The 19,743-nt window shown below is 43.8% G+C and overlaps 1 protein-coding gene across 1 annotated transcript in view; it reads left to right on the top strand.

Annotated features, from left to right (window-relative positions):
- The window catches only part of COL22A1 (collagen type XXII alpha 1 chain), a 221,056-nt gene that overhangs the window by 88,016 nt on the left and 113,297 nt on the right, over positions 1–19,743 (top strand). Inside the window, exon 12 of the mRNA XM_009637043.2 lies at positions 19,422–19,475. Coding sequence (XP_009635338.1) covers positions 19,422–19,475 — 54 coding nt within the window. The remainder of the gene's footprint in view (positions 1–19,421; positions 19,476–19,743) is intronic.

The following is a 19,743-nucleotide window of genomic DNA, read 5'->3' as shown; positions in this document are numbered from 1 at the left end:
CAACATGTGCAGAACTTCTTTGATTGGGAACACTGACTGTCCCAAATGAATGTGTAGGCACAGAGATCCCTGTGTTTATGGCCAGCTTGTTTTGTTTATTTGGTACTCACGCAAGCTGAGACAGCCTGTCCTCATCTGTGGAGGGAAGTGTATTTGCTTCCTGGTGTGTTTGTACCCCATGTCTGCCCAATGGCTGAGTGTCAGTGCTGTTGCTGGTGGAGATAAAAGATGTATCAGTTGTACATTGCTAGCTTGATTAAAAAGGGAGCCTGGGGATATAGAACATCTCAAGTTGGAAGGGAACCATAAGGATCATCGAGTCCACCTGCCTGCTCCTCACAGGACTACCTAAAACTAAACCATATGACTAAGAGCATTGTCTAGATGCTTCTTGAACTCCAACAGGCTTGGTGCCGTGACCACTTCCCTAGAGAGCCTGTTCCAGTGGCCAACCACTGTCTCCATGAAGGACCTTTTCCTAATGTCCAATCTGAACTTCCCCTAATGCAACTTCAGCCCGTTTCCTTGTGTCTTGTCGCTGATCACCAGAGAGAGGAGGTCAGCACCTCCCCCTCCCCCTTGAGGAAGGTGTAGACTGAGATGAGGTCACCCCTCAGCCTTCTCTTCTCCAAGCTGAACAAGCCAAGTCACCTCTGTGACTCCTCCATTGCCCTTGAGACCTTTCAGCATCTTGGTTACCCTCATCTGGACACCCTCTAATAGTTTAATGTCCTTTTCATCTTGAGGTGCCCAACACTGCACACCATACTCGAGGTGGGGCCACACCAGTGCAGTGTGGAGTGAGACAATCGCCTCCCTCAACCACCTACCTATGTTGTGCTTGATGCACCCCAGGACACAGTTGGCCCTTGGCCACCAGGGCACACTGTTGACTCATATTCAACTTGCCATCAACCCGAACACCCTTTCCGTGGGTCTGCTTTCCAGCCTCTTGTCCCCCAATTTGTACATATAACCAGGATTACCCCATCCCAGGTGGAGAATCCTGCACTTGCTCTTGTTAAATTTCATACAGTTGGTGACTTCCCAGCTCTCTAGTCTATCTAGATCTCTCTGTAAGGCCTCTTTACCCTCGAGGGAGTCCACAGCTCCTCCTAGTTTAGAATCACCAGCAAACTTACTTAATGTACATTTGATTCCTGCATCCAGATCATTTAGAAAAACATCTAAGAGCACTGGCCCCAAAATTGAGCCCTGGGGAACCCCACTGGTGATTAACTGCCAGCCCGATGTAACCCCATTTCCTATAACTCTTTGAGCCCCTCACATCAGCCAGTTGCTCACCCAATGATTATGGGCTTTCTAGCTGTGTGCTGGACACTTTGTCCAGAGGGATGCTGTGAGAGAGAGTGTCAAAGGCTTTGCTGAAATCCAAACCCAACCACAGCTGGCAGAGCTTCTGTGCCCTTCCTGCACGCCCTGCTGCATGACCTGTCACTAGCGCTCCCCAGGGGGTTCTTTTACATGTGTGGACGCTTGGCCACCATTGCTCCTGGCCCTGCCCAGGTCTCTTCAGCTGCTGTCACACAAACTGAAGGCTCTTGGTGGGTCTGTCTGCTCCTCTCAGGTTCCCCCTGTTCAGGAAACCTGCCCTGTGCCCCACACTAGGCTGCTCCATTGCTGATTGTGCGAGCACTGGAGCTGCTCCCCTCAGCAATGTGTTTGTGTATGTAACCTTTCCTGAACACAGAAGATCATCTTCAGGGTCAGCCTTGAGGTGCAAAGGTGAGCCTTCAGCAGCAGAAAGCAGTAGGACTGTAAGCGGGGGGATCAGCCATGCAGGTGGTGTGCATACGATCGATCACTATTACACGTAGGAGCAGAGTGCCGCGTCTGTGTCTTGGCGTCAGAAGAAGTGCCTACGAGAGGGAAGTAGCCAGAAGCACAGGGAGCCAGGATGCAAGTGCCTGCAATGCCAGTTGCCATCTATACTCTTGAAAAAAAGAGGAGAGCCTATGAAACTGAAACCCTTCTGAGATAGGAGGACACCTGGAAGGAGAGGATTCGCATGGCTCCTCTCTGTTTGCCTGCTGCGCTGCAATGGCTGCGTGAGCGTGGGTTCTTGTTTTTCACTCAGGCTGTGGCAGCTTTATGTTTCCTTGGTTTTTATGGGTATGGGCCGGTGCTAGGAAGCTGAACCAGAGATGCTATGCTAGACTTCAGCTGCAGTCTGTGCAATTGTCTCTGTGCATGTGCTGTGGGCTCCTTTAGAAGCACAAGCCTCACATCCTAGAGTGTTGGTAGAATAAATTCATCTCACCTTTTAAAAGACTGAGATGACAAGATTAGAAGCATCCCCTTATTATAGTATTGCTCGTCAGCTGTGCTAGTGCCGAACACCTGCCAGATCATCCTTTGCCAAGTATCATACGTAGGACAATTACGTGAGGTCTGAGGTATTTGTTGGAGGGCAAATCCTGTGCTTTTCCAGGGGGACAGCAGAGGCACTGGCCTTGCTTGTCCAGGCCATTACCTCAGTTATATCACTAAGTTAAAGCCAAAATGATACTTGTATTAGAATACATAACAGGCCAAGCACATCGTTAGTGGTAAACCAAAAGATAATAGCAGCTGTGGCTAAAAACCTAATTCATGTTGACGTGAGGTCTTGTGTGACTTTGCAAACCAGGATGTTCACTGTGATGGCTCAAGCCCAGCACATTCTGCCAGGCCTAAATATCTCAGCCTGGTAGAGGATGCTTTTTATGTGCAGAAACATGCATGTGTGGACCAAGTAATTGTACACAGATATAAAAAAAAAAAAGAAAATAACATAATGCATCTACAGGTGCTCATATAAACTGCTCTCAAGTGGTTAGGTGTGATTCAACTGCCACTGCTCTGTATTGGGTCTTAAATTTCCACTGTTGACTGTCATCTTTCAGCCCTTGGAGTGTTTAATCCCTGTGGCATTAGATATAGTCTGTTGTATTTCCGCTCATAAAGGTGTGCCCCTTTGCTGTGTGTTCGTTCATTTGTTTTGCACACATTTATGTTATCGAACTGATTTTTATACATAGGCAAACATCCAATTCTATAACACGATCACCATGAAAGGCAATGTTTTGGCTTTACTCTATAGGTTATTAAAATGGATATTTGCTAGCCTAGATGGCCTGCTCTTGCAAGGGTTATAACTCAAATCTTCAAACCTCTGTTTGTTGATCCAAGAGGAGTGGGTGCAGGAGAGGAGTGAGGGCAGAAAGAACAGCTGTAGAGCATTTTTGAGGAGGATTCAAGCAAGATGGGGTTTCAGTGACTCTTGATCAAAGTCAGGGAAATCATGTTTGACAAGAGAAGTTCTGCAGAGTATGAAGTCTGCATTCCTGGGGCACAGCCATCCACACCATGAGCCAGCCTGCCCTTCTAATGCCTCCATACAAAGTTTAACTTAGAGGCTTTCAAAAACTTACGTCCTTGTCTTCAAAGTACAGAGTATTATGCAATGGTGCTGAGCCACCCTTCTAGCACCCTAAAGGCCAACAGTAGTGAGAAGGCTCTGCAGGTGGGAAGGTGCTTGGAAAAGCGATGACTTTAGAGAGGATATGATGAGAATCTGTCAAACCTTGAGTGGTATGGAGGTATTGGTAAGAAATCATTTTTCACTGTTTCTTCTGTTGTAAAACCTAGGGGGAAGCAAACAAAACTAGCTGATGGCAAAATTAAAATGAACAGAATGAAGCTGTTTTTCATACAGTAGGTATTGGAGCTCCTCTGCAGTCTGCTCTGGAGGTTAAAATTTTGTGTGCTTAAAAAGTGTGTATGAGTTAATTAGAGACATCTGTAAGCATCTAGTTAGTACAAAGGCATGATCTCTGCATCAGGACATCAGCGAGTCTCTGCAAACCATAATCAGTGATAGCAGGACAATAGGCTGGAGAAGTCTCCCATAAGGCCACTGTGGCAGATGGGATAGGAGCCAGCTAGACCTTTGGCCTGATTCCTGGCAGCTATTCTTAGACTTTTGTACAACTCTTGAATATTCCTAACACCCTCATTGCCCAGAGGGGGACAGAAGTTTCCATAGTCCACTCAGGGCTTGGGCCAACACTGTCTATAGCTGTTGAAGACAAGTAGGAAACACCAGAAAGGTGTCATGAAACAATTGAGTCAAGTGATCACTACCGTGATTTTCCACAGGAAACTAATCTGTCAGAGGAGAAAGCTCTAACCGGGAGCACCCACCTTTTGCAGAGGTGGTGGGCGAAGGTTTCATTATGGTTTACACTGGGACTTCCCTCACTAATGTGTTTCCAAGAGTATCTAAGCTTTCCCTTTGTGCTTTATCTGTTTCTCTTCATGCTAATAATCACATATGCAGCAATGAATATGAGAAACAACTTTAGTAGATTAAGTCTATATTCTCCTACCAATGTTTTCTTTCATGGTAATAACTTGCTCTGATAAAACTTCAGAAGGATTATTATAGGGTTTCTAATGAGAATAAAACCTCTGAAGTGGCTTGGCTTATTAAAGATGCAGTGACTGCAAGACCAAGCATAGAAAAGAAAAGCAGGCAGATAGTTAGGGCTCTGGGCTAGGCTGCAGAAGACCCAGGCTTAAAACTTGGCTCCAACAGATTTGCTGACCTCGGGTAAAGCAGATAGTCTTTGTTCCCATAAAATGAAGCTGGAGAACCTCTTCCCCTCCAGGCTTTGTGTATCTTGCCTGCTAGATCCTTTAGACAAAGGCCTTGCTTCCCCTTCCCTCTCTTGTCTTCCAAATTGGAGTTATTGCCATTTTTAGGGCTTCTGGAAAAGCTGTGGAAATCTACCCTGTTAGATACAGTCTATCCACACAGCGCCCTGTGCTCTCTGCATATGCCCTGAGGCAGCCAAGTATAAGAAAGGTCTGACCTGAAAGCCATGTAACTTTTTTACCCCGGCGATGTGTGGTCAGAAGGGCTTACCGAATTAGCACAAGCGCAGTGCCTCTGGGTAGGGGCTGGCTGGCGTCCAGTAACTTGGGGCACAAGAAAACAAGTGCAGTTCTGCCTGCACGAGGTGCCGCAGACATAGCTGGAGTCTGATACGGCGTGCTGGTTTGATGGCAAAGGAGAGCTTTTGCTTGGGTATTTTTAAGCGATGCGTTTTGCGTCTAGAAGGGTTGTGCGTGTGACTTGATTGCAAGTAAGGCTCAGGCTGGAAGTGGTATTTTAGACACACAGAGCTATAGTAATTATAATAATAATATTATACTAATGTTTGAAGGCAGGTCCCTGAGTGTCAGGGTGCAGCAGAGACCAGCTGTGCCCTAAGGGAGTTGGAGCTGGGAGCAATACCGTGACTGGCAGGACAGGGACTTCACCAGCCAGGACTTATCCCATAGCATCCCAGAAAGGGAGCAGGATGAGTTAGAGATGGTAGCCAGCTTCAGCCAAGAGTGTGGATCACAGACTGGTCCATGGTTGATGAAGCAAGTCTTAAGACCATGTCAGGAAAGTGATTCTGCAAGTCAGGGTCAGGATTAGCAGAGTGCATTGTAGTTCAAGCAAGGGCCAAATATGGGAGCTTAAAACCAGCTTCAATACAAAGGAAGGGGAACAACAATCTGAATTTCTAGAAGCACGATGAGCTCTCTGAACACTTACATGGTGTGGAGCCTGAGCTCGCACAAAACAAGTATTAGACCTTATTCCTGCAACTTCCAAATAAAACGAATTATCTCTCCAAGAGGTAATGTGTGTGTCCTTTCCACTGCTAAAACCTTGAGCCCGGTGCAGTGAAGGAGCTCATGAGAGGTTACAAACCTTGTTTGGGCTGCTGTAGTTTTCAGACATTGTCATTCAAGCCCCAAAACTCTTAAATGCCACCCAGTTTACCCGGGGCTGGTGAGCTGAAGGGTAACTCGGAGAGCCTAAGGAAGCAGCAGGAGCCTTTGAGCATCAGCATCCAGGTCGGTGGGCAGTACCCTTGCAGGGAGCACATCTTGACAATAACAAGATGGGAAAACATCTCCAAGTTTAGAGATACTATTGAATTTGAAGTCTGAAAACCAAACAAACCCCCAACTGCCCTAAGTAATTGGTGCTCCTTGGAGACAGTGGCTGTGGAAACATTGCTTCCTCGGGGTTTGGTTCTTACCACTCAGATCTTCTTACTTTATTGCAGAATAAAAAATAATGTGAGCATAGCTCAGACTGACCTGGTAATGAAAAGTGAAAGTGCAATATCTGCAGGTTTTTTTCTTATTATTTTTTGTGCTGGGAATCATCTCTCTTGGGAACCATTCTTAGCTACTGACTTCATCTGGTTAAGGTCACTCAACACTTAACCTCTCAGTCCAGCACTTAAACATCTGTATAATAACACCTCATCTACGTTATAAGGCTGTCATGAAGCTCACCGGAGTTGTTCAGATTTGTGATTTCTTTTCTGAATATTCAGATTAAAAGGTGAGGTGTATTAATGTTGGTATCTGCCTTACTACTCTGAGTATGCTCTGAATCCTCTTGTGTATGCGGCCAATTTCAGTCTGCATATTGAGTATTTTTGAGTCCTCTTAACTGTCGTTAAAGTATATTCTGCACAGCTAAATAACCGTGGTTTGATGGAGTCCTTTTTCTTAACAATAGTTAGAGGGTTTTAGATAAATTCTGTGGATTTCTGTGACCCAGAATAACAGCTGCAGATTCTAATAAACAACTCGGAGCCAGATCACATACTAATTGTGCATCGTGACAGCTTAATTCTCAGCAGTGCAAGAATACTAGTAACTTGGGGTTTTTTTTTCCTTAGTTTATGACTTAGAAAACATTTCTTTCTTCTCAGCATTGGCCCCTGGCTGGCAAGTACATTGCTGGTGTATAATGACATCTACTGGCAACCAGAAGTTTGCAAAGTCTCCAGCACTTGTTTCTTTAGAGGGTTTCTCTGCCCAGACCCACTGGCAGTGTGGAAAAGAAGCACGTGAGAAAGATTTGCCAACTTTGTGCTTCTGATAGAAGAGCTGGGAGGGGGGGGAGATGACACCAGATTGCCTTGATTCTATCCTTGATAACTGTTGTTCAAATGCGGGATGCTCCTGAGGGCAATATTGCAGTAGATATGTATGGATTAGCTGCCTGTTAGGTGGAAGATAAAAAAGTTTTCCTAGCAGTCTGGAGCATACACTCTGAAGTGGATCTAGTAGCCTAACGAATCACAGAGAGCTGAAGCATTACATGAAAGAAGTTGCCATCACCAGTCTATCAAAGGCCCAGTCTATCAAAGGCATCTTAAGTGTTCCCTGCCCCTCTCCCTGCTACAGATTTTCACACCTATCTAGTTAAGCAGCCAGATTTTTCCCTTTCCACTGATCAAAGCTGTTGCCAGGCTGAGTTTCCTTGTTCATGGCTGAGAAGGTGCAGGTGCCTTGTTCATGGTCGCTCTGAAGGTGCAGGTGAGACCATGGCAGTACCCTGTTTCATACTGTTCTTTACTTGCCCTGAATACAACCCTGAGCATCTTTAACTTCCCCTTTTGCATCTCTCCCCCTTTTTCTTGAGCACTACCTAGAGATTTTATGCCTCCCAAAGTCCACAAGGCCTATTTTCTCTGGCTTTGACAGAAAGATGGTGATTTGTGTCTCAGACCCTGCTGGGTAATGAACATGCACATAGCAGCAAGTGCCAGATAAGGAAAACGTGGGTTTTTCATGACAGATGTTTATTTTCCTGGTGAAACAGTGCATGGATAGTGCAGATAGTGGTTGTTATTTCAAGACAATCTGATGCATTTGGTGTTGTGAACATGTTTGGGTCTCCGGAGACTCAGTTTGTATTTCTGGCTCTCTATCCATAGGGGATCTCAGCCTTAGCTTTTCCCCTTCTTGTACCTCAGTGTTCAAGTAAAATGAGAAGAACGATCGTGACCTTTGTAACGCACTCTGAGATGAAAAAGACCTATGGAGCAGTGTCACTTCATGAGCAAATATGTCTGGTTGGACAAAAATTTAAAATTTATAATTTTTTCAAAGGCTTGACTGAGCAGCCTCAGGTAGGTTTGGCAGTTAACAGAGGCGTATCACTGCAAGTTGTAAGTAGGTGGTGATAAGACTTAAGGCAGGATACTGTGTCCAGTTTGGGTGTGACATTTAAAGAGAGATGTGGAGAGATGTTGCTTATTGCAGAGAGCAATGAGAAGAATGACCAGTGATTTTGCAAATTTAACCAGCAGGGAGAGATTGAAAGGAATGGGCCTTGCCAGGATGGGAGAAATCATGGACTAGATGATGTGGTTAATCTTGAGTAAAAGCTTTCTACGTATTTCAGTGAGTGCGGTGCCAGAATAAAGTCTAAGGGGTGAATATGGAATATCAGTAGCAGCAGATGCTTAAGAGCAGATCGGCACTGGACTTTCCAGTGCTCTGACACAGTACTCCTCTGCCCTAGTGTGCTCTTCTAAGAGCTACTGAAATTTTTGAGGGGAGATCTAAAGGATCAGGAACTTCCCAGGAGCAGAACAGAAAGAATTAATAGATTTTTCTCGCAAGGCAAAACATCAACCAGTACGTGGCAAATCATCCACAAGACCAGAACTCTTTTCTGTGTGCTATTTATAGATGTAAGGACATAAATTAATCAATGTCATGATATATGACTGAGTTGTTTTTCTACTTCAGTGAATGGTTCCCCTCTAGCACTTGGCAAGCTGTTTGGTCCTGAGCAGTGGCAGATGCCAGCAAGGAACATCAACTTGTACTTTGAGACAAGGAAGTTTTCAGAGCAGAGCTGTTGTTTTTCACGTTTCAAAGTATGTGACAAATCTTTAATTGAGGACCCTCTTGCCCCAGCCATGCAAACAAGAAAAAGTGGAATTTCAGGAACTACTGCTTTTGCTGCTGGGAATCCAAGCCATTGTAGTCCAGTTTATTTCTCAGGTTATTCATCTGTGTAGAAGGATTGTGGTACCAACAGATTCCAGTTATAACCCAGCTCTTATTCAGTGTGTTCAATCATAAATAGGTCTGCAAACCATTTGGCTGTTTCTTAATTTGAACATTTCAGCAGTTGATTGAGCAACTCTTCTAGCCATGGAACAAAAGTATTTCAAACACAACAGCTTCCCCTTGTACTCCCCTCTGCTCGCTCTATTGCAGAGGTAGATGCTTTCTTCAAGTAAGTACTCCACTTGGGGCAGTCCTGATTATCGATGAACCAGCAGTTCAATAGTTGTCAAAGGTGTCTCACCACCCCAGTCTTTCAGCATTAATTACTTAATTAGTGAGCGAAGGAATGTTGTGGTGGGGATGCCGCTAATATGAAGCTAATGAACAGGATCTTGGATGTCAATGACAACTTTGAAGTCTTTAGGACATTTCCAGACTATACTGAACTCTACAGTGACCTTAATGAGGGTATAGCTCTTTACGTCAGTAAGCTTCTTCTCTCCTGCAGTGCCAAGTTTATGGGTGACCATGTGTCAAATTAACTGCAACACAGCTGTTGTTTCACCTGTTTTCATGCAAAAAATGGACTCATGGACTATCAGGTTTCTTCAGAGAAAGACATCTGTTGGTATCCCTGAAAAACGATGCACCTGCTCTTCCCAGAAGAACAATGAATAGGATCATATGATGAAGGGTCAGAAGGACCCTTCTGATCTCATGGTAGGGTCCATGATGTACATGATAAGGTTCAAGAGTCCTTGAAAGACAAGATCTCCTGAATTTATCCTGGGGAAGTACCTTTTGGGGACAACTGACTTCTATGGAATGCATTAAATAAAACTTTTTGTATGTTTGAAGTACAAAAAATGCCCATAACTATTATTTAACTATCTGTCTGCATACTGGACTGGGTTTCTTGATAGACTAGCCAAACATGTGAGTTCTACTGACCCCTGTGTATCATGTCCACTTGACCTTTCTGTTTATTAAATCAGAATATAAAACAGAGTCCCAGCAGAGAAGATTTCCTTAGTTTCTTAGAATGGAATAAAGTGAACTCCCAAGTTGAGATGAATGTCTTATTTCTTGTGGAAGCAGAAGATAATGCCAGTTTTGGTGTCAAATTTGCCAAGATATTAATAGGGCTTTAGCATCATTAAGCTAATAGAATCCTGCATCTATGAGTTGGAGAATGGCAGTCATTTGTGCTGCCTGTCTGGTCAGCAGTTTTTGAAAATGGAGCTGGGTGACATATATCCACTGCAGCTTTGCCTCTCAATTGATCTGCAGATCATCTTTGCCTCACCACTCTAAAAAAAAAAAAAAAAAGCCCAAAATGTACAATATTTTTCAAGAAAATATTTATTTTTTATGGCTGCTGGAGGCAAAGTTGTGAAATCTTTTATTTCAGCCTCCTCAAGTTGGTGGCTCCTGAACGGAAAAACCTAGAAAAGAAAGATATTACATCCCTCCAGACCATGCGGTCTCAAACATTTCAACCTGAAGACCACATTCAACTCGCGACATGCCTTCTGTCCTCCTTCACAAAATCACACAGAATCACAGAATAGCAAGAGTTGGAAGGGACATCCAGTCCAAACCTCCTGCTAAAACAGGTTCACATAGAGCATGTTACACAGGACTTCATCCAGGCGGGCTTTGAATATCTCCAGAGAAGGAGACTCCACAGCCCCCCTTGGCAGCCTGTTGCAGTGAAACCAGTTTAGTATGTAACCATGGATCAGCAGAGTAGGCCACTTACCCATGGTCTTCTAGTTTATTCTTTGTGAATATCAAGTTGCCAAGTTAAGTGCAGACCAAAAGCCAGGAGAGAGAAAGAATAAACTTATGGTTAGGGTGCTGACCTAGGACACAGGAAATCTGGAGTGAGTTTCTATCTTTGTCCCAGACTCTGTGGCCTTCCATATGTCTTCTGCTCAGTTGTACCTCTGGCTCATCACCTTCGTGAGGTGAAAGCAATATTACAGTCGCTATAACTTCCTTCTGATTTCACAGGGATGCTGTGAAGTTAATTAACAAAGGAGACAAGGGTGTGTTAATGGTGAAGTGCTAACACTGCACAGTTCAATTATGTTTCTGTTTCCATTTCATCTTGCTCATTTTGCTCTGTTTCTCTCCAGCTCTTGCTATTTTGTCTCCTACCTTGCATATAGATCCCCCAGTTTGCGCAGATGTCAATATGCTGAGTGCGTGATTCATGGGGTTCTGCTTGGCAGATTTTTGAAGGTCTCCCAATAACACCTTTATTGACATTTATGACAGGATTAGAATTTTTTATTTCATTTTAGGATTGGGAAAGTGGTACTTTTATGTTAGATGTAGACCACTTTGGAAGAGAGAATAAAGAAAATTTATAGAATTGACCTTAGAATGATCTATCTTCTGTCATCTGCTCTGTAAGCTGAAGGAAACGTTCAGTGATTTACTCAATTTTAACAGGCAAATGAGAATCTAACCATGTGTTTTGGACTGATTTTTTTCCCATTATTTTCTTGTTTAGTTTGCTCTCATTTCTATTAACGTAGGCCACAACCCGGAGTTTGAAATAAAATATGTGATTATAGGCCACAGCTGTTCTCGAGTTGGAAGAAATATTTGAAAACTTGGCAGCTGCTTGAGGAGCTGCAAGTGGAGGACAGAACAGCAGTTGAACTTGAGTAGATTGCTTAAAAACATCACTGAGGGATTATTCCTTTGCATGCTTTTGATGTCTCTATAGGATCAGGTAATACTGAATTGTTCTAGCTCTGCATCTTTCCGTATACCTACAGATCCCTTTCTCCTCCATTTTAGGTCTCTGCTATGAGGCTGGATATGGCAAAATCCCTGTATTAGTTGTTCCCAATCTGAGGAAACGTCATCTAGCAATTAGGTTGTCTGCTTTTTAATTTCATAGTTATCTCCATTCAGCCATCTGAGGATCTACATGGGATGTAGATATAATTTGGTTGCAGGCTCTGTACATAATCTTCAGGCAATTCTGTGGGGTAGTGAGGCTCAATATAACCCAAGTGAGGTGAATCGTTAGATGATATGCAACAAATTAAGCTATATGTGCATATGGTGAGCATGTAATGGAAGCTTAAAAAAAATCAAACCTGACCTTCATGACCATGGAGGATCACTAACCTAGAGCTGGCGTGATCTGGTAAATCTATGTGACAGTGGTGTAACAGGAAGACATCCTTGCTCAAATGTAGAAATGGGATAACCCTGCTCATGTACACAAGCTAATAAAGGAACCTATCTGGGTGTGTCTATACTTCCCCAGCTCACCTCTGTATTTTTAATGGCAGATATGCCTGAAGCCACCCCAGTGGCTTTGTCACCCCAGTACCCTGTCTGCAGCAGCTGAGGGTTGCCTGTGCTCTGAATTTCCTCCTGATGTTGCACTTCCTTTTGCCCGTTGGGTCTGGACAAACCATGTGCCTGTGTAAGCCCTGCTTTGAGACCCCCCAAGGAAGGACAAAAGTAGTGCTTAGGCCTTGCTCTGTATCCAATGTGGCTCTGAACACTCCCATTAAAAAGTAAATACAAGCAAATTCAAAATTCTGTCTTTTTTACTGAATTCTGCCTAAACTTTTTGGTTTAGTATGGCTCTGAAAACCTTCCTAATTTGTTTGCAGAAAGTACATAAATTCTCTGAAGAATGAAAGATGGAGTTTTCAGAGTGGTTTGTCTAGCGCTACATCCTCAGAGCTTGCAGTATTCAGTGCTTGAGGAACTTCCTAAGCCAAGCTGCTGTATTTGTTAATGTACTTCCTCACAGGTACAACTACCTACACATTCAAGATTTTTTCCACAAAACTACTGACCAAGGAAGCAACAGGCCACCCCACCTACAGCATAAAATTATTCTAGGAGGTGTAGGCTAAGACTAAGGGAAGCTGCCTCAGAAACTGTAATCTGTTGCCCTCCTGAACTATAGTCTCTTCTGCCTTTGCTGCTTCTTTCCAGTTCCCTACAGTGCCTGGTCCTTGTTACCTTCCTATTCTGGTCCAGCTGTTTCCAGAAAAGGACAGCCTTCCAAGTTCAGATATCCATAAAGTGGATGGGTGGCAGTAGAAATGCATGGCATAAACAGATACGTGTGGTTTACATGTCACCACCAGAATCTCATTGTGTTGAAGCTGGGAACGCAGCCAGCCTGTGGGTATATAGTACTATTTTTATCCCTCTCAGTGGCACAACCAGGTTTGGCCTTGGTGCAAAGAATGCCATAAGCTTTTCTTCCCCAGGGCTTGATGCCAGCCGCCTTAGCCTACTCGTTTTCCTACTGTGGTGGCTGGATCCTTCAGCCCAGCACACTTGCAGACCATGTCTGCTTGGCAGCTATTTCACTGGCCTGCGCTCTCTGCCTCTGCTATTTCTTTATTATATTTACACATTGCTTGCAATTTAAACTGAGCTTTGGAGCGTAGTGACTGTAATTTAATATTTATTCATAGTGTCCAGCAGAGTGACCCAAGCAGGGAACAAATGAAGCGTTGCTCTAATTCAAGTAAATAATCATAGAGTAACTACTGAAAAGTGAAAAATGGCATTTGTAGTAATGTGTAGGTACCTGTGCACTGGGTAACCTCTGTATACTCACAGTCTGTGTCAGTATATGACATCAGTGCCTGCATTACCTGCCTGCCCTCTTGCTCGGCAGTATTTGCTTCCATGTGACTGATTGCACTTCACAGCCATATTGCAAGAAAGGTCCACTGCTTGCTTTCAGTCAGATGGCTGCTTGCCAAATCTAGGCTCTTTTGTCAGCGGTGAGCTAAGGAATGTGGTTATTCTCTTGCTAACTTTGGTGGAAATGTTCAATTAAAGGCCACTGGCTGTGCAGCACAGAGGATGGAACTGAACATTGGTGGCTGGCTCTCCGGTGAGTAGGAAAAGGACAGCATGCCCATGAGCCTGGGGAGGGGAAAGTACTCTGGAAAATCTGCTGCCTTCTTTTTGAGTTTAATTGCTGGAGCTGTAATCTCCCCACAAGACCAACGTTCTTTCAGGCCCCTGTGATTTCTTCTTCAGCCAATTTTGTCATTCTCTAATTGCAATTTTCCCTGGCTTTAGAAAGTGGTTTCCAGGATAGATGTGCTGGCAGAGCCCCTCATTCCACAAGTGCTGGAGGGAGAGGCAAGCTCTTTTGCTAACCCAGCTGACCTAACTGGAGAGGTTGAGGGGAGGGAACAGACACCTTTGGGGTTCACCAGCACTTCCCTAGGTCTTAGCAGCAAGCTGAGCATAATGCTTGGGATTTTGCCTGATTAAAAATACCTGATGGGCAAATGAAAGGAAAAAGAAAAGGTGACTGTTCTGCAATGTGGTTCGTGAAGTTGGGTAGTTTTTAAAAAAAAAAAAAAAAAAAAAAAAAGAAAAGAAGAGTTGCTTAGTGAAGTAAATTGCTCTGATTGCTCTGGGGACAGGACTCCGTTCCAGTTAGCTGCATCCTCAGTGGGGGTTTTGGCAGCTGGCTGTGAGTTAAGGGTGCAAGCTGTTGGTTACTTTCCCGTCCCTGCCTGTCACAGCTACTTTGGCACCATGCAAGCACAGCAGCATCGGGGCTTTTCCGCTTCCTGCTCTCTTTCACTGCTCACTCCTGTAGGTTATGCAGTTTACTTTGTGAGCGTGAGAGTTTTGACGCAGGGAATACAAATCTCTTCTTGTGCTTTTGGAGTTTCAAACAGCTGCTGAACTTCCCCATAGCCTGACAAGTTTTTCTGCTTGGTGAGGGATACAAAGCAGCTAGTCAGGGTTAATGGGAGTTGGGAAAGGGGCAGAAGAAGCCCTTTCCATTCTTTAGCTTGGAGGGCTTCAGTGGTGGTTCCCCAGGAGGCGTTAAACCTGTCTCTAGACTAGTCTCGGTTGCTTCTGTACAGTTTTCTTTTTGTGGAGGAACTGGTAAAGCTTGTGGATACTCACAGATTTTCACTGCAAGCTGTTAAAACTCTCCAGCTTTATTGCCAGTGAAGGATCAGCTCTGTGCCAGGCTGCCTGATGTATGGCAGTGGTGAGCTTTGCTGGATCACATATTGCTGAGCACAGTGCAACCCTGAGGCCCCTCTCCTCCACTTGGTGACTCTGGAGCTTGTCAGTGGGTGGCAGTTTGGGGTGACCAGCTGCCTCTAGTATGTATGGTTACCAAGTGGGAGAGGGTCTACAGCACTTTCCTGTAAATGTCCATGCAGCCTCTTGGCTGGGAGGGCCAACAAATCTGCTCTGGGCTTCACATCTTTGGAGGCAGCTGCTTGAGACCTGTTAAGAGTTGAAAGGACTAAATCACACTGCTTTAGTTAATAAAAAATTAAAAAAAGCAAAAGGAAAAGCTTAGGAGGCAAGTTACCATTTGCATCTGGGAAGAGGAGTAACCTTATTGTTGGAGGTTTTCAATGCCAAATTAGATAAACCTGGTCTGAATTCACTGTTGATGGTGCTTTGAGTGCGAGATTAGACTTGAAACTTTCGAGGTCCTGTCCAGCATGAATGGCTCTAGGAGCACACTGTGTCAAACTTATTGACTGATGCTAGGATTAATTTGTTCAGCTGTCCCAAGGAGTTGCTACATCATGGAGAAAAAAAAAGAAAAAAAAAGTAAAGAGAAACAACTAGTTAACTGTATTCCTTTACTTTGCATAGAAAAGACACAAATCGTTCTCCTACCTATGCTGCACACTTTGCCATGGAACAGCAGTTCTTTCAAGTTATATTGACCTCTTAGAGCAAATGATTTCCTTAAAAATCACATTTTCTATTTGATGGGATTTCTATCTCATTAGGGAGCCATTCAAATACAGCAGATCTGATTTTTACCACTAGCTGCATTGAAAGTTCTAGACAGAGTGCTTCATGAAGTTCCAGTTAGCAAGAAATGTGATTATAAAAGTATCTAATGACTTTAATTTGCATATATAGCACAGATACTTTCCAGATAGTGTCTTTTACTAACCTTTAAGTGCCAAATACACCTATGAATAAATAAGGCCAGATTTTGTCACTCTGTCTGACAATGACTGGAACCTTGCCTAGGAATAGATCCATCTAAGTCTACTGGACTACTCATGCAGGTGAAAAGTGTCACGTACAAGACTGAGTGTGGCAGAATTTGGCCTGAATTTACCTGCATATGTAGGTAGTCCTTAAGTATATACAGGCAACTTAGAAATACATGCATCAACTGCTTAGCCATGTTAATGCCCTTTCAACAGGATTCTTCTATTTTATTGGGTTTTTACAAATGCAGATGGGGAAAAAGCTCTCAGTCACTTAGTTCTGTTTTGTGGCACATCATTTGCAAGCAGTGCTAGTGGCTTTACACGTATGGATGTCCACTGTTTTAGGCAGAAGAGACACTGGTAACAGTCCATTAAAGGACTCATGCCAACATCTCTTGTAAAACCCAGCAATGCTGGAACCTAGATGCCATCAGTCTGAGCATGAACATGCAGGACAGACACAGGAAGGCTTCTGGATCATGACCAAGGACCGACCCTACAACAGCAGACATAGTCCTGCTCCATTCACAGACGTCTGGCTGAAACCTACTTTGAATCTTTGTTGAAGTTAGCTGTTGACTTTGAGAAGTACCTATTGATAAGGTGTAAATGGAGTGGCTTCCAAGATTACATTTTGGCCTAATGTGAGCAGATAAAGGGGGAAAAAATCCTACTTTTGGGGTTTTTTTTCAAAAATTTCCATGCTATTGGGAATCTGGTGTAGCAGTAAGTTGGAGGTGCCAAATGTCAAGTCCTTGTGCTTTAAATATGGCAACAGGAGAGTATCTCAGTGAAATGTTTCTATGCCTTAAATGCTTTTATTTAACAAGGATAGGTTTCTAATCTTGTTCTTGGAAAAAGACTGGTTCTGGATGGTATTTACAAAAGGGAGGGGAGGAAGGGATCAGCCAGAGGAAGACACTGGAATGGAAAATTGAAAGCAAACCTGTTCAAATATTGCCAAGTTACAGGTGACTGAGAACAGCATTGTTACAGCGAGGAGGAGAAATTGGCCTCAACTCTCATCGGATGATAACTATACTGTCTAAAATACACAAATATACCACAGAATGGTATGGCATTTCATATGGTATTTTCTCCATTGGTGTTGTAGGGTGACGAAGGGCCCCCCGGCTTTCCTGGACTGAAAGGGGATAAAGGAGAAAAAGTAAGTCCAAGTCTTTAATAATTACAATGTGAAAAGTTTAAGAGTTTATAAAGCTATTGTGGAAGGCTAATGAACACAGGCCCTCTTCTAAGTCTTTAGTTTTACCTCTGTGTTTTCTTGTTTTATGTTAGCAAAGCTCTAAGAAAAGGAGACTATGCTGCTGTACTGGTTTTTGGGAAAGTGCACCTTAATATCTTTAAACTTATTGACAATGCTCAGCCACGTTTGACAAACGTGTGGAGGTCTCAAGGGCATGAACTTTGTCTAAACTTTGTAAAACTCTGAAACAGAAGAGAAGAATGAGACAGAATAGAAGCTCAGTGCTAATACCTCTACATACAGAAACACCAGTGTTTCTTCAGTATGAGACATGGAAGGCCAAAGATTATCATGTCACTTAACATAAATAATTTTTGGGCTGAGATGGCTGTTAGCTACTTATGTGTCATCATCTTAAAAAAAAAAAAAAAAAATTATTCTGCCCCAAGCTTGCTCTGTTGACTAGTACTTACTTCGGACACATTTGTCGGAAATGCCTCAAACATCATTTGCAGGAGGGATTTTAGGAATTTAAACTTTTACCACCTCTTTTAAAATAGCAAATGTTCAGGATTGCAAGGTGTTGTGGATTAACCTGGCAGGCAGCTAAACACCACACAGTCATTCACTCACTCCCACCCAGTCCCCAGTTGGATGGGGGAGAGAATCTGGGGGAAAAAAAAAGAAAAAAAAAAAGAAAAATTCATGGGTTGAGAAAAAGACAATTTAATAGGACAGAAAAGGAAAGAAAATTAATAATGATGATGAAAAAAGAATATACAAAACAAGTGATGCACAATGCAATTGCTCACCACCTGCCAACCAATGCCCCACCAGTTCCTGAGCATTGGTTGCCCCCTGGCCAACTTCCCTCGAGCATGATGTCCTATTGTCTGGAATAGAATCATAGAATCATAGAATGTTTTGGGTTGGAAGGGACCTTTAGAAGCCATCTAGTCCAACCCCCCTGCAGTGAGCAGGGACACCGCTAACTAGATCAGGTTGCTCAGAGCCCCATCCAACCTGGCCTTGAATGTTCCCAGGGATGGGGCCTCCACTACCTCTCTGGGCAACCTGTTCCAGTGTTTTACCACCCTCATTGTAAAAAATTTCTTCCTTACCTCTAGCCTGAACCTACCCTTGGGCCAGCCCTTGGGCCAGCTGGGGTCAGCTGTCCTGGCTGTGCCCCCTCCCAGCTTCTTGTGCCCCTGGCAGAGCATGGGAAGTTGAAAAGTCCTTGTAGACTAATGTAGGCACTGCTTAGCAACAACTAAACCATCAGTGTGTTATCAACATTCTTCTCATCCTAAATCCAAACAACTACTAGGAAAAGAAAAAAACCCATTTAACCCTATCCCAGCCGAAAGCAGGACACAAGGCAAGATCCGTCCCCGAGTAACACTCAACAAACCGGCTCAGTATAATCGCAGCCCAGAGTGACGGTTTGCAGTGCCCATGTCTTTCTCATTTGAGCCTTTTTTTTTTACAATACACTTAAAGTGCTGCAGTGCCTAGAAGGAGAAACACTGAGCCAGTTCCCCACCATGTGCATTGGCTTTGCCTGTTGTGTGTCTATCGTCTTTTCATTCTCCATTTATTTTTTAAATTGCCAGCTGCACGCAGCAAAACTTGCCTTTTCCCCACATTTGCTGCAGTCCCCGTTAGCTGTGGTGCTGCCAACCTCAATGTGTTTAGTTCCATTGGTCCTGGTGCAGAGGAAAATTTAAAAAGTGGTGCCTGGTTTTTCTGTTTCTTTGTTTTCTATGGTTTTGCGTGTTCACAGCTCTGAGACTCACTTCTGGGTGACCAGGGCAGCTCTTGAGGACTGCTTGAGTTTTTCAAGGCTTCTTTTCTGTTTGCTTTTAGGCTCATTACTTATGTGCATTATAGCTGTGCCTAGAGGCTTCTGAGCTTTGGGATGGACACTGTACAAGCAAGGAGTAAAAAAATTTAAAAAACGAAGAGTATTTAGTGACAAAACAGCAGGTTTTTGAGACAATGGAATGGTGGACAGAGAAGCTGAGGGGTGATGATATTAAGATGACTCAATGGTTACGAGTCTAATTAGCTGCAGAGCTTTTATATTAATTTATTCTTAAACAAGTTAAGTGGCCAAGAGTGCCTAGTTCCTCATTAACAGCTCATTAATTGGCCTTAGTGTGTTAATGTCAGCAGCAGCTCCTCCAGAGACCATAAATAATAAATGTTTGCATGGAAATCATTCTCCTCATTCCTTCTTATCGTGATGCATTACTCATGTCCTTGCGCTTGCAAGGGGCGTTCATATTGTGCTGATGATAATTCTGTTGGTGTTACAGGGGTCCCTGGGTTCACCTGGCCTCCCTGGGAAGGATGGAGCAAAAGGAGAAACCGTAAGCCTTTTTGTTCCTCCCATGTAATCCTTGCTTTTCAGTGCAAGGCAGGCAGTGGAAATCAATCTGTATTGAGTGGAGCATGTCTTGGGGATTTGTATGGCCATTTTAGGAGCAGCAGAAACAAATGGCAGGAGGTTAATGGCCCCAGCACTCTCCCTTGCACGTTTGCAGCCGTGGCAGGTGCTGTATGGATTAGCCATCCGGAGAGGCTCCCAGGGCAGCTCTGTTATCGTTCATTAAGATGGGGAAGGGGGCAGTTGTGGCA

The sequence above is a fragment of the Egretta garzetta genome, unplaced genomic scaffold, assembly GCF_000687185.1.
Source record: "Egretta garzetta isolate BGI_Z169 unplaced genomic scaffold, ASM68718v1 scaffold74, whole genome shotgun sequence".
Classification (NCBI taxonomy): domain Eukaryota; kingdom Metazoa; phylum Chordata; class Aves; order Pelecaniformes; family Ardeidae; genus Egretta; species Egretta garzetta.
The sequence above is the reverse complement of the archived record's forward strand: the minus strand, read 5'-3'. Positions and strand labels throughout refer to the sequence as shown.